Source organism: Ailuropoda melanoleuca, chromosome X (assembly GCF_002007445.2).
Source record: "Ailuropoda melanoleuca isolate Jingjing chromosome X, ASM200744v2, whole genome shotgun sequence".
Taxonomy (NCBI): Eukaryota; Metazoa; Chordata; class Mammalia; order Carnivora; family Ursidae; genus Ailuropoda; species Ailuropoda melanoleuca.
The window spans coordinates 83379840-83392545 of record NC_048238.1 but is presented as its reverse complement, the minus strand read 5'-3'; the positions used below and the strand labels follow the sequence as shown (position 1 = coordinate 83392545).

Genomic DNA, 12706 nt, shown 5'->3' with positions numbered 1-12706 from the left:
GGCCACACAGCACCTGCAGTGAAGGCATGCCGGGCCTGGGTGAGACAGAAGAACTTCCCTAGGCAAGGTCAGGAAGGCGTGGAGAGGACAGACACCTTGGGCTATGGTGAAGGGGACAGACAGTGTGGCAACCCGCCCTTTCCTGGCCAAATCTTTCCCCAGCTACTGCCTGAGGGAAAGCAAGGCACACAGTGAGGGTGGAGCCTGTCACTCAACTTCCTGCCGCCCTCGCTGCCACTGCAGGCCACCTGCAAGCCGCAAGCCAGCTCCAATAGGACTTTCGCTAAGGCTTTGGCACGGTGTGCGCACAGGCCTGCGGAGTTACCTCAGGTTCCAGAGCTCTGTGTTATACACGGAGTCAAGAGAACTCCGGGTTCTATTAATCAAAAGACAAGCTACTCTTTTGACTCGATTTTGGGTGAGAAGTCTGAAAAAGAGACAAGTCATTTGGTAAAACGACCAATAATGTCTCTAGCCTTTTCAAGAATTTTTGTCCAGGAGAGAGCATTTGAAAATGGATCTAGAAAAAATCCAATGACAAGGTGTTTGTGCAGATTTATCTGGAGAACCCCGAACTTTACTCTAAATCCACAGTCCACAGGTCCAAATGCTGTTGTTTTCTTTCCCTCCAGCCCCTAGCCCCTCAAAATGGTAGATAGATGGAAAATGGGGAGTGTATGGTGGGGAGAGAACAGTGAGGTGCAGAGAAAGTTGTGGGTCTTTCTCAGGCTTTAGCCTGGGGAGTTCAGGGGACGTGCAGTACCACAGCAGGGCTGCTCCCTCAACTTTCCCGGAGCCCCGGACATTGTCCACACTGGAGTGCACTGCTTTGCGAAGCAAAGTTCATGTGGAAGCCCAATCCCCATAGCTGGCTCAGCCCGGAAAGCCACGGGTGCTGTTTTCCTTCATTTCTGATTGAGCTGTGATGAGAAGTCACTCCCGGCACTTCCTCAGTTCACTAGTAGTGTTCTCAGTCATGTACTAATGATCTCAAACATTACCGACATGCGCTAGGGGTTCTCTGACTTCAGAAGATACTCGGTTCTGCCCCATTTTTTGTTTGTGTGTGTGTGTGTGTTTTTTTTTTTAAAGTCAGGCACACCTGCATTTTATTCCTTCTCAAGAGCGGAGAGAGAAGCAGGGAAAACGTAAGTTTCCTGCCTGTCAGAGAACCCAAGAAGCCGTGGAGATCACAGGGCTTCCATACAGGGGGAGAACACAGGGCATGGATAGAGGCGAGACTATTGCCTCAAGGTGCCTAGGTTTTCAGGGCTGAATTCTGCCTTCAAGTCTGGACTTCTGAGCCCCAGCTTCTGCCCACTTGCCCTCTGCTGGGAAAGCCAGGGCCTGGAGCCCATCTTTCCGTGGTTCTGTTCCCTTGTTCTCAAAGATGGGCCCGACCCGTCTTCCTCCCAGGGACTTAACGCTTCCCAAATTGCTTCCCTCTTCCCGGCTACAACTGCGTCCTGGAAGTCTACTGATGTGTAAGACACCGTGTGGAAATATAAAATTACCTCCACTTGGGGATCAAATTGAGTTGTCTTTACACAAGGAACTCAGCTGGTGCTCAAAGACCAGCAGCTTGAACAAAGAAAAAAAGCAGGAAAGGAGGGGTTGTTAGGCCTCTTTCCAGGCTCCGCCCCTAAGCTGATAAAGCCGCCCTAGACTGAATGGCTCCAAGGGACACCGGCCAACTCCTTTTTACTTCTATCAAATCTCTCTCTCAGCTGGGTCTGACCAAGAACTGAAAAAATGAAGGTAATAAAACCAACTCCCCCCCCCCCAGGGACCGTGCCTGAAATCGTTTTCTCCATAAGAAATAACCTTCTAGCAAAGAACACCACCACTAGCGGCTCCACTTCTTCCTTCTCAGGAGCCGAAGGAGAGGCAGGGCTCACTCCCACGTTTGCCCACACAACAGCCAAACGAAGTATCACGAGCGAGCTGGGCGAGTTGAGTTTTACCTGTGACAACTTTGGTAGATTATGACTGGTGCCTTCAGTAGCCATTGATTCTACGTGTTCCTTTAATCTAGGGTGAGGTGCCAACAACTTCAGGATATCGGGAAAATGTTCCTGAGAGTCCCCCGGGACTGATGGTGAAAAGAAACTAAGGAGAAGCTGTGACATAAAACAGAAGACTTCACTGCTTAAGTTTCTACAGGTGCTCGGGTGGTGGGGGGGGGAGGGGAGGAAGGGGCAGGGGGACACAGCTCGCAGGGTGAAACTCCAGGGAAGCAGCCTGGAGCCAGAGACCCCCACGTACCAGGGCAGGGGGCCTCAGCTCGGCGTGCGTCAGAGGTACCTGGGCAGCTTATCAACACTCCAGGTCCCAAGTTCCCACGCCTGGCTCCCCCGGGTCTGAAGTGTGGCCCCAGAATCTGGATTTCGAAAAGGCACCACAGATGCCTCTGTCCCCCTAACCAAAGTTAAGAACCATCACTCCCATGCTACCATTCCATAGAAATACCTGCAGTGGGAATTCAAGACCTACCTAGGAGGAAAGAGACAGAGAGGTGAAGGCAGGAGACAACACCAGGGGACCTACAGTCACGTCCGTAGCACCCCCGTGGGTAGAAGTCTACACACGTCTTCTAGGTTCCTCCAGCTCTTTCCCCTGCTAGACCATTTTGCTCCCTCCTCCCCGGACCATCCTCCTTGGAACTTTAATCCCTTCCACAGTGAAGTGGTGGGAAGAGCAGAACCCAGCCTCTCCTTCCCCATTCTGGCCTTCACTGTGCAGAGATTGTCAGGTAACTTCAAGTACTGGAGGCAGGCAGGTTCCAGTCTAGGGCAGGTTTCCCTTGCAGTTGGAGAAGGTGGGGGCAGGGGAGGAGACAGGTGAAGACCCAGAGGACCCAGAAGGGCCTGGGAGTCAAGGACATGTGTTCTCGTGCAGGCTTCCCCACAAGCTGCCCGCGTTCTTGCTTCAATTCTCCCCTGTGCCAGCACGGGTTACAGACAGACACGTGGACATACTGTATATAATACGAAACACAAGAAAGCAGCTTGCTTGGCTTCGAACACACATTGAAGTGTTTACCATTGGACAGCCGCTGCAGTGTCTGGAGACCCCCTAAAGGATGCTCCACGCCCTTGCTCAGGGGAATAGGGTATGAACTGATCAAAGGAGGCTGACAGAAACTCCGACCAGGGGTGCCTGGGTGGCACAGCGGTTAAGCGTCTGCCTTCGGCTCAGGGCGTGATCCCGGCGTTGTGGGATCGAGCCCCACATCAGGCTCTTCCTCTATGAGCCTGCTTCTTCCTCTCCCACTCCCCCTGCTTGTGTTCCCTCTCTCGCTGGCTGTCTCTATCTCTGTCAAATGAATAAATAAATAAATAAATAAAATCTTAAAAAAAAAAAAAGAAAAGAAACTCTGACCAAACTCTGTCCAGTTTAATTTGTCCCCTTGCTGGTCCCCAGCAGTGCCTTCACGATGCTCCTTGAAATGTCACACTTTTCACATAGCCGAACCCTGCTCAGTCTCCAAGGCTGGCTCTGGTGCTACAAACCCCCTGGTGTCACTTGTCCTTTTGTGCTCCCTACTGCACCGCAATAGGGCACCTTATATTACACGATCTTGCCCTACTCTCAAATCGTGTCGCACACCTAAGTCTTTCTCTCTAACCAGATGGCCAGCTTCTGGAGGCCCATGACAGTTCTCCAATACATACTCACCACTCCGGACGGAATTTAATTAAGATACTTATAAATCCCAGGGCCCAGGCAGAGGCCGAGCGTTCAAGCCCAAAGTCCTCAGACAGATCGCAGTTTCCTTCCAGCTCTGGGAAACCCACTTCCCAGGTCTAAGTTGTTGGTAAAGGAGTGAGGTGGGGAGGTTCTCACAGTGCCCAGGGCCATAAATGCCAGCTTTCAGAGGCCCCTCCTCCCCAGGAACCAAAGTTGGCCTTCAGAAGTCCTCCTGAGCGGCCCAACAGGACCAACCCACTTCTGAAGCAGTTTCCTCGGAATTCTCCCCCACAGAGCATGGTGCTTGCATGCCTGATGAGCACCGGGTGACGTATGCAATTGTTGAACCCCTATATCGTACACCTGAAACTAATAAAACAGTGGGTGTTAACTAACTGGAATTGAGATAGAAACTTTCGAAAAGAGAGCATGGTGCTCTTCAGTGGCGGCCACACAGCATCCCAAGGTACAAGGTTAAAAGGGCAGAGTGTGGAGGGGGGTGGGAAGGGAGGCAGAGGGGAGAAATGGAAGGAAACAAGGCAGAAACAGCAACAGCACTTCACTTCTTACATTTACTACCTAAGACCTTATTCTAGACCTTCCCAGTGGCTTTGGAAAACAAAAGTTGGGATCAGTGCTCAGTGAGAATAATCATTCCACATGAATGAAAGTCAATTCCACTTCAGTGTCAGCCTTAGAAAGACCCGAATGGGCCAAGAAGGGGAAAAAAAGGAATCCGAGGTAAAAACAAACACTAAAAAGAAACCTAGGCCTGGGAGCGCCTGAGGTAGCCGATTACTGCCAAGTGAACCTGGACCATCTTTGTCTAGTCTTCAGCCCCGAAACTGGAATGGTACAGTACCTAAGAACCGCTGAGGGGCCTCAGTGTTCCTATACAGCTGCCGTGCCCTCATCACAGTCAGTGGAAATTCGCCTCCATATTCTTGGCCCCACTTCAGAACTCCAGGACGCTCACTATGGGCATCCGCTCCCTTGTATCGCCTGGCATTTATAGTGCACTGTATGACACATGCAGGATTGGAAGGTCCCTGAGGACGGAGACTGTGGCTTATGCCTCTTTGGGTCTCCAGAGCTTAGCACAACACCTTGCCCCATCCCGTTAAGCAGTTGTGCAAGTGACACTAGCTGGTCTATAAAAGTGGCTGGAGAGAAAGGTCACCCCAACTGATGACCCCAGAGCCTCTCAGGCCAAGTAGGGAATGGACGAACAGGAGTCAAGAAACCACTCACCCCTGGATCTGACACCTGCCTCTGTTGGCCTTTGCATCCTCTGCCCCCAAAGTCAAGATTCTTCTAACTAACCTTTGTCCATCCCCCACCCCCAGAACCGGACAGTCCCACTGCTACTCTCCACCCCACCCCAGCAGTGAGTGCCAAGCCCCCTGGCATGTCCTCCTGGGACGAAGAATGGTGGAATGGCTAAGAAGGCAGACTCTGGAAGCAGATGGAGTTGGGTTTATATGCCCTTTCACCAGTCACCAGCTGCATGATCTTGGGAAGTCACCAAGCCTCGGCTTCCTCATCTATCTCACCTGTAACATGGAGATAAATAACATCACCTACCCTCATAGGCATGTTGTGGGGGTTCAATTATATCCTCCACAGAAAGCCCTAGCACAGTGCCTGGTGCACTGGAAATGCTCGATAAATGTCAGCTGTTATTATTTACACCATGGACTATACTTAAGATTCAGGGAAGGGTTCACAGCCTGGAGCAATTCTCTGCCACCAGTACTCCCCTCAAGAACCCCTTGTCCACTTTCCCAAACCAGGTCAAAGCAACTTTCCAGAGAAGAAATCTGTGCGAAGCACAACCTTCAGAGCTCAGCTTCCCCTAGTTCACTGATTTTGCTAAAGATTCCTTTCTGGAGCCTTCAGAAACCAATCCTGTCTCTTGCTCGCTTTTTTCACTCACGGCTCTGCCAAACCTCACAGGGACAGAGGCACTGGAGACAGGTGGTGAATAGGGGGAGGGGCACAAGGAGGGCAGAGGCCACCACTGACTGTCAGCATCCAGCTTCCGGGCCAATTAGGCCCACACCGTGAAAGCACACTGTGGAACAGTAAGCAATGCAGTCCATGAACTGAGGACGCTTGAGCCCTTCACCAGGGCTAACATTTCATGAATTAAAAAACAAATCCAAACCACCACATTCTCCTGGGATTCAAGAGTTGGAATGACTGTTTGGATTATATCGTAAGGGTCCCTGACTTACATTTGTGAGACAGTGTGTGTTCTATTTCTAGCCAAGGCTGAAGGCTGGAGTTCTGCATATAGCAGGGGAGATGGTGACCAACATTCCTGGCAAGGAGCTGGCTGCCCTGTGTGGCTGGCGAAGCTATGACTCAGCCAAAGCAAAGTTCTACAACTGCAGGCAGCCCCACACCCCTGACCTCTCATCAACAGGCAGATTCACATTGGTGAGCCTCCACCCCCACGTTAACTTGTTTGGTTTGCTTTGGTTTGGTTTTCCTACTCACAACCCAGACACTGAATGTAAGAAGCAAGAGGCTCCTCCAAAAATGCAGGAACTGCTCAATCTGATTGCATATGCCAAGAGGATGGTGTTTCCAGGCAATTGGCCCTTGTGTCTCCTTCCTGCCCCCTTAACCAAGGGAGCCACCCACTCAGAGCCCTAAATGCCAGGGAGGGCAGTTCCCTCACTCCCCTCCTTGGAGAAGACAGAGAAGTGGGAGCCTGCTGGGCAGCTGGACCTGACATCATCTCAACTCACCCTCTGGGCTTCAGATCTTGCTCTTTTGTTCTTTCCATCGAGGGACACACAATATAGAAACTCCCTTAGTGCTTCCTCCACCTTGCCTAAGGTGGCTAAGGCTTGTGCTTTTCTGAAGTGTGCCTGGAAGAAAACATTAGCATTCAATCCTGTTCTTATTCACCTGTTGACTTATTGACACTAGCCAAACGCTTAGTGAGTATTTGTTACTGTGTGAAGGGTTTTAGAAGACAACTTATCTACAGCCCTATCATGTAGGCAAATGTTCTGAAGCCCATTTTACAGAAGACGAAACTGAGACCCAGAAAAGTGACTTGCCCAAAGGAACACAGCTGGTAAATTATGGAATCAGGGTTTAAGTCTGAGACTGACTGATGCCAAAGTCCAATTTCTTAACCATCGTGCCATATGACCTCCCGGCTGCCCCACTGCTGTATTGGAGGTATTGCCAAATGTAGCAAGAACCCTCATTTAAGCACATACTGTCCAGCTTCCAGAACCCACCCAGACAGGCCTTTCTATTAACTAGTCTGTCAAGCAAAGACCTAGTCCACATTACCGGCTGAGTGATCACATATACTTGCTGATCATTTTTCAGAAGAGGCCCAAGGGAAAGGACATGACCTCTCCAAGACCTCAAGGTATAGTCAGTGGCAAATCTGGAACTAGAACTGTGGTCTAGGATCCCCAGAATGCTCTTCCCCACAAAGCTGACTTCCCTTCAGAGGGCTAACCAGGGGCTGAGCAAATGCTTTCCCTCCCGTGGGCTCAGCTCACTTCTGTTCCCTTCCCACATCTTTAAAAAGCATAAAGAAGTTTTAGGGGCAACTGGGTGGCTCAGTTGGTTAAGCATCTGACTCTTGGATTCAGGTCCTGATCTCCTGGCTCCTGAGATCTAGTCCTGCGTCAGGCTCCCCGCTTGGCGGGAGTGTGCTTGAACATTCTCTCCCTCTGCCTCTTCCCCCGCTCACATGCATGTGTGCTCTCTCTCCTTCAAATAAATAGAAAAATCTTTAAAAAAAAGTATAAAGAAGTTTTAGGGCTCTCTGGTGTCCCTGCCTAACTGCCCCAGCAGAGCAACTCCTCAGGTAGCAGAAGAGCATCCTGGGGAAGGGGGAGGAACAATAAAAGAGGTGGGAAGAGAGCTACATTCTCTCTGTGCCTTGGGACAGGTGGCCGTTGCAACTTGGCTGGGAGGGCATTGATCTTGAGTCATCTAGGGTGCCCCTCAGGGGCCTGCTCCCCACTCCCCTGCCTCCACGGCTGACCCTGAGTCTAACTTAGAGAAGGAAATAATCCAGGTTGCAGCTGCTGGCCACTCCCAGCTTCCCCTCCTAACATGCTTCTACAGGCCCTGGGGCGGTGCCCTCTGGCTCCGGCCTGGCTACCCTCTCGCAGGCAGGGATCTGCCTTCTTGAGCTGTGGCCCCTGCTCCAAACCTCTTGAGGTCCTCCCCTGTGCCCCCCACCCTCTTCCTGGAGCCTAATCTTGACTGATAACTTGGGTGTTGATGGGTTCCTTCATTGTTCCTCCCAGCAGTGTTTACCAGGGGCCCCCTGGAGACAGACTTACGTGACATTTCAGGGCAGCTAGAAGGGATAAGTGTTGGGAGTCTGGAGAGGTCTCTAGGACCCCTCCAATCATACCAAATAGCGACCCATATACTCCACCTGCTCAGGGTAGCCAGCCCACCCACTGAGAGCTATACCATCTACAGGATATGTTGAGTACCGCTGAGCCTGGCTGGACCGGCTGGACTAGGACCTCAGGAGGTACACCCCTCCCCTAGGGGCATTGCACACAGAAATGGTGGGAACTATGCAAATCGGGGTATGGGCTGGTTTGGAATCATATGCATCAGTTCAAATATTCTCTCAACCCTCAAGACAATATCGCTCGTTCTCTGCGCTGCCTCTCTACTTACCCCAGCACTTTGGGGAAATGAAACTCCTGTTTACTACTTCCACCAACTCTGATTTCACTGGGGAAGTCACTTTTCCCATTTCATCTGAAATGGTCCACTACTTCTCGGCCCTGCTTCCCACTGTACTATGAAGGCTCCCACCCTTAGGCCCTAGGTTTAGGGTGGGAGCGGAAGAACCTGCAAGAGAAGTCCTCTTACCCCAAGCAGCTTCCTGACCTGCACTGCTATAAGGCATGAAATGTTCTCACTGAAGCTCTTTTGGGTCAAGACACTGGTGACTTTTAGTAAAATGCAAATCTGTTCCTTGGGAAGGAGAACATACTACTCTGCCATAGCCCATGAAAACCTCCTCATCAAAGAACATAAGAGCTTCACTCTGACACTAACGGCCCACTGTGCAGGTCCACGGATGCTTTATCTGAGGTTACCAGCTCCAGAAACAGTCTGATAATCCAAAGTTTCATAAGCTTGGCATCAGAAGTCATTAGTTGGCAAATATATATGATATAGAATAAGTCCTAGTCTTTATCTCACTTAGTGTGAATTTTTGCATAATGTATGGCAGAAATATTAGCATGTGTGATTGTGGGATGCTGTCCAGGGCTCACTGAGGGTGCCACCTAGTATATGGTCTTTCTGAAATCAGAAACATTCTGGACTCTGAACACTTCTGGCTCCATGGGATTCAGATAAGGGATCATAGATCAGGACCTGGGTAAGGTGGGTTTCCGAGGTGTTATCCTGGGGGTTGTGTAGACAGAACACTACACCAAGGCCCAGCAAATGGCAGAGCTCCCAGAATGGCCTCTTGATCATGCTCACCTGTGACCCTCACACCACATTCCCCAGGAGGCAATTGGAGCAGACAGCAATAGCTGTGCTTTGCAACCAAGGACCCTTGGGGTCAAGAGAGTGAAACGACTTCCCCATGGTCACTTAACTTGCAAGTAGTAGAGCAGTAGTAGAGCCCAGGCTCAAGCCTAATCTCCTAAACAAAATATTGACACATGACTAAGGGCCAGTCCTGAGGCCAGAGATGCAGAAAGTGACCTGAGAGGTGTCTAGCCTTTCTCCGACCACCCCTTCATGTGACCTAGATGTTTGGGGTTACCAGCAGGCTGATTATATTAAGGACTTGAAATAACACAACCAGCCAGCAATACTTCTCTCACGTTCTGCTTTCTACTGTCCTTGAAAATGACAGAACATATAATGCTCTGTGCCAGGCATTGTTCTAGGCATATCACATGAATCAGCTCATGTAGTCCTCACAACAAACCCTGTTAAGTAGGTGCTTTGAATATCCCCCCACTTTATAGATGAGGAGATGGGGCACAGAGAGGTTAAGTAACTTGCCCAGGACCGCACAGCTGGTAGAAGTAGCAGAGCTAGGGCATAAATTTCGGTGGTCTGACTGCTAAGTCCACGTTCTGAAGAGTCACAAACCCTAGCTGCTCTGCAGGTCATCAGGTGAAGAAGTAAATTGGAGAAGAATCCAGTTCCCTTGCAGACCCTGGAGTTACCCTTTGCCAAGGGACCCCCAGCTCCTTAGCAAAGCCTTTTCCCTGCTCTACTTGAGCTCTAGTACCCCAAACCTTCAGGGAGGCAGCCCTTCCTGCCAACTCCTCTCTATAGTACAATCCATTCCCATCGCTCCCATTCCACTCACCTTAAAACCCATTGGGCGGAGCTTACATGCTATTTCTGCATCATGCAGGGCATCCTCATGAGACTCCAAGGTGAAATAAATTTGAGACCGGTTGCTATAAAGCAAGTGGTCATTTGGAGCTGCCAGAATGAGAAAAAAAAAAAAGCTCTCATTAGTGGTCCCAGCGCGAACACATAAGTCCTGTATGAGGATGGATCTTGAGCAAATGGCAAGTTATCTCAGATTTCGCTACTGGGGATCCAAAGGGTTAGACTCCATCTCCAGCCCTGATATTGCCCTACCTGCCACACACCTCCCACACCCCGCAAGCCACTCTGGATCTGAGCTTCCCCAACTATAAAGAAGTCATTTTTTAAGTTTGTTTACTTTTATTTATTTTTTTAAATTTTTTTGATGGGGGGAAGAGGGCAGAGGGAGAGAGAGAATCCCAAACAGGCTCCATGCCCAGGGCTGGATCCTCCAACCCTGAGATCATGACCTGAGCTGAAATCAGGAGTCAGTTGCTTAATCAACTGAGCCATCCAGGTGCCCCATAAAGAAGTAATTTTTTTTAAAAAAAAGATTTTATGTTTTATTTATTTGAAGAGATAGAGACAGCCAGCGAGAGAGGGAACAGAAGCAGGGGGAGTGGGAGAGGAAGAAGCAGGCTCATAGCGGAGGAGCCTGATGTGGGGCTCGATCCCACAACGCCAGGATCACGCCCTGAGCCGAAGACAGACGCTTAACCGCTGTGCCACCCAGGCGCCCCTAAAGAAGTAATTTTTGCTCCGTTCTCAAGCGGTTCCTAGAGGGCCTATGCTAATGCACCACTGACACAGAGGAAACCCTGGCCCTCTACTTCGAGGCTATGCATGGCTACCACCCGGCAGCCTGGCTTCTGAGTGAGGTATCACCCACAAGGAAACAGGCCAGGGTGGAGAGAAAGGGAGGTGACCCCCATCCTGCCCACCAGGAAGATAAGTGCAGGTTAGTCTTCTCATGACATTAGCAACACCTCTGTCTACAAAGCCCAGCACGTATGAAGTTTCTCTGAATGCACTTGCAAGGCTCCATCCTTTCATTAGATGGCCAAATGTGAGTGAACCTAAACGAGGCTGCTGGGAATGAAGTGAGCTTGGCTCTCACTAACACTTTGAATCACTAGATACCAGGGCTGGACAGGCCTTTAGAATTCACCTGGCTCACCCAATCCATTCTTCAGATGAGGAAAATCAAGCCCAGGGAGCAGAAGGCATCCGCTCCAAGTCATGGAGCTAGCTGGTCAGACTTTGAAGCTTAGAAGCTGGGGCGGGGGACATGTTCCTTTTTCTGAAGGGTGTGCACTACATAGAATAATAAGGGGACACTGGCCATCTTCCAGCACAGATATACCCGCCTGCTGGGGAGGCCACTTACCTCTTAAAAGGGTAAAGCTGTCAAGATTTTTTTCACCCTGACCTCTCAGATTAACAAAGGTGAAGGAAGAAACTCCCTGGGGAAGAGCGGCGGCAGCAACAAAGAGGGAGGAAGACAGCGGGAAGGGACTTTCCTGGCCCTTGAGGTATGGCTGAAAGGAATGGAACCTCCCTTGGAGATCTGGGTTTAAGTGACCTCCATTGTCTGCAGGTTGCCCCGCTCCTGCCTAGGGACTGGGCTCCAGCTGGGGCTGCTGGAACACGCTGTGTGGGGTTTTCCCGCAGGGCTGCACAGAGGACTTGCTTGAGTGCCCATTGCTCGCTCTCCAGACATTAGCAGAGTTTACAGCGTATGCTATCCCCTTTTGTTCTGCGGCACTCGCCAGCCCGGTGCCGGCTCACGGTGGGTGTGCCTCGCCTGGGCACAGGATGGGCGTGGGGGGAGGCGTTCTCCTCTACCTAGCGTTGCAGCTTTGCACCGCCAGCCCGCGCTCCTCCCTCCTCCTCCCCCACTAACTGTTGCAAATTCGGATATCCAGTTGACACGTGGAGCCTCGAGCCCACCCCTTCATCCACCCGTTGGAGTCGGGCTCAGGGCACCCGCGGATCCCCAGAGCCCCGTCCGCACGGCCCTGCCGCCTCCTCCCCGGCACGCTTCGCCAGACGCCGCGCCCCGCCGGCCGAGCTCCCGGCGGCTGGCCCGAGCTGGGCGCTACCGGCCCCCGGCTCCGCAGCCACTTCCTGGGTCGGGACGCGGAGGGTCGGCGGGAGCCGCTCCTCGAGGGAGCTCGGGCACCCCGGTGCGGCCAGAGCCGTGGGGCAGCACACGTTGCCCTTGAAGCCGCCAAGCCCACCCGTCCTTCCTCCCGCCGCACGGCGGCGGGGGGCCGAGGCGCGCCCCCCTCCGTAGCCAGCCCGCGGTCTCCGGGGATCCCCGAGCAGTTGCGCCGCCCGGCCGCCTGCCCGCCGGGTTGGCGGGGCAGGGGTTCGAGAAGAGAGCGCAGGCTGCGGGCGGGCGGGGCGGGGGGGGCATCTATTTCAGCCTAGGATCGTGTGATAGGAAGCGGTGACAATGAGTCACAGGGCAGCGGGGCGCGAACGCTCCCCTCCCCCCGCACACGCTCGCGGGATGGCTTCCGAGGCAAGCGTGGCCCACTTCGGTTACCTCAGCCGTTACACAATCCCGCCCGCGCGGAGGAGGGGCAGCCCGGCCCGGGCCGCTCGCGGCCCTTATGCAACCAGTGCTCTCCTGACCTAATTCCACGCCGGACCC

General features: G+C 52.1%; 1 protein-coding gene across 1 annotated transcript in view; it reads right to left on the bottom strand.

Moving 5' to 3' along the window:
- LONRF3 (LON peptidase N-terminal domain and ring finger 3) overlaps window positions 1-12706 on the bottom strand; it is a 40286-nt gene that overhangs the window by 26446 nt on the left and 1134 nt on the right. The window contains exons 2-4 of the mRNA XM_034649044.1: window positions 11998-12476; window positions 10040-10238; window positions 6447-6569 (exon numbers count right to left, since the gene is read on the bottom strand). Coding sequence (XP_034504935.1) covers window positions 6447-6569; window positions 10040-10238; window positions 11998-12476 — 801 coding nt within the window. The remainder of the gene's footprint in view (window positions 1-6446; window positions 6570-10039; window positions 10239-11997; window positions 12477-12706) is intronic.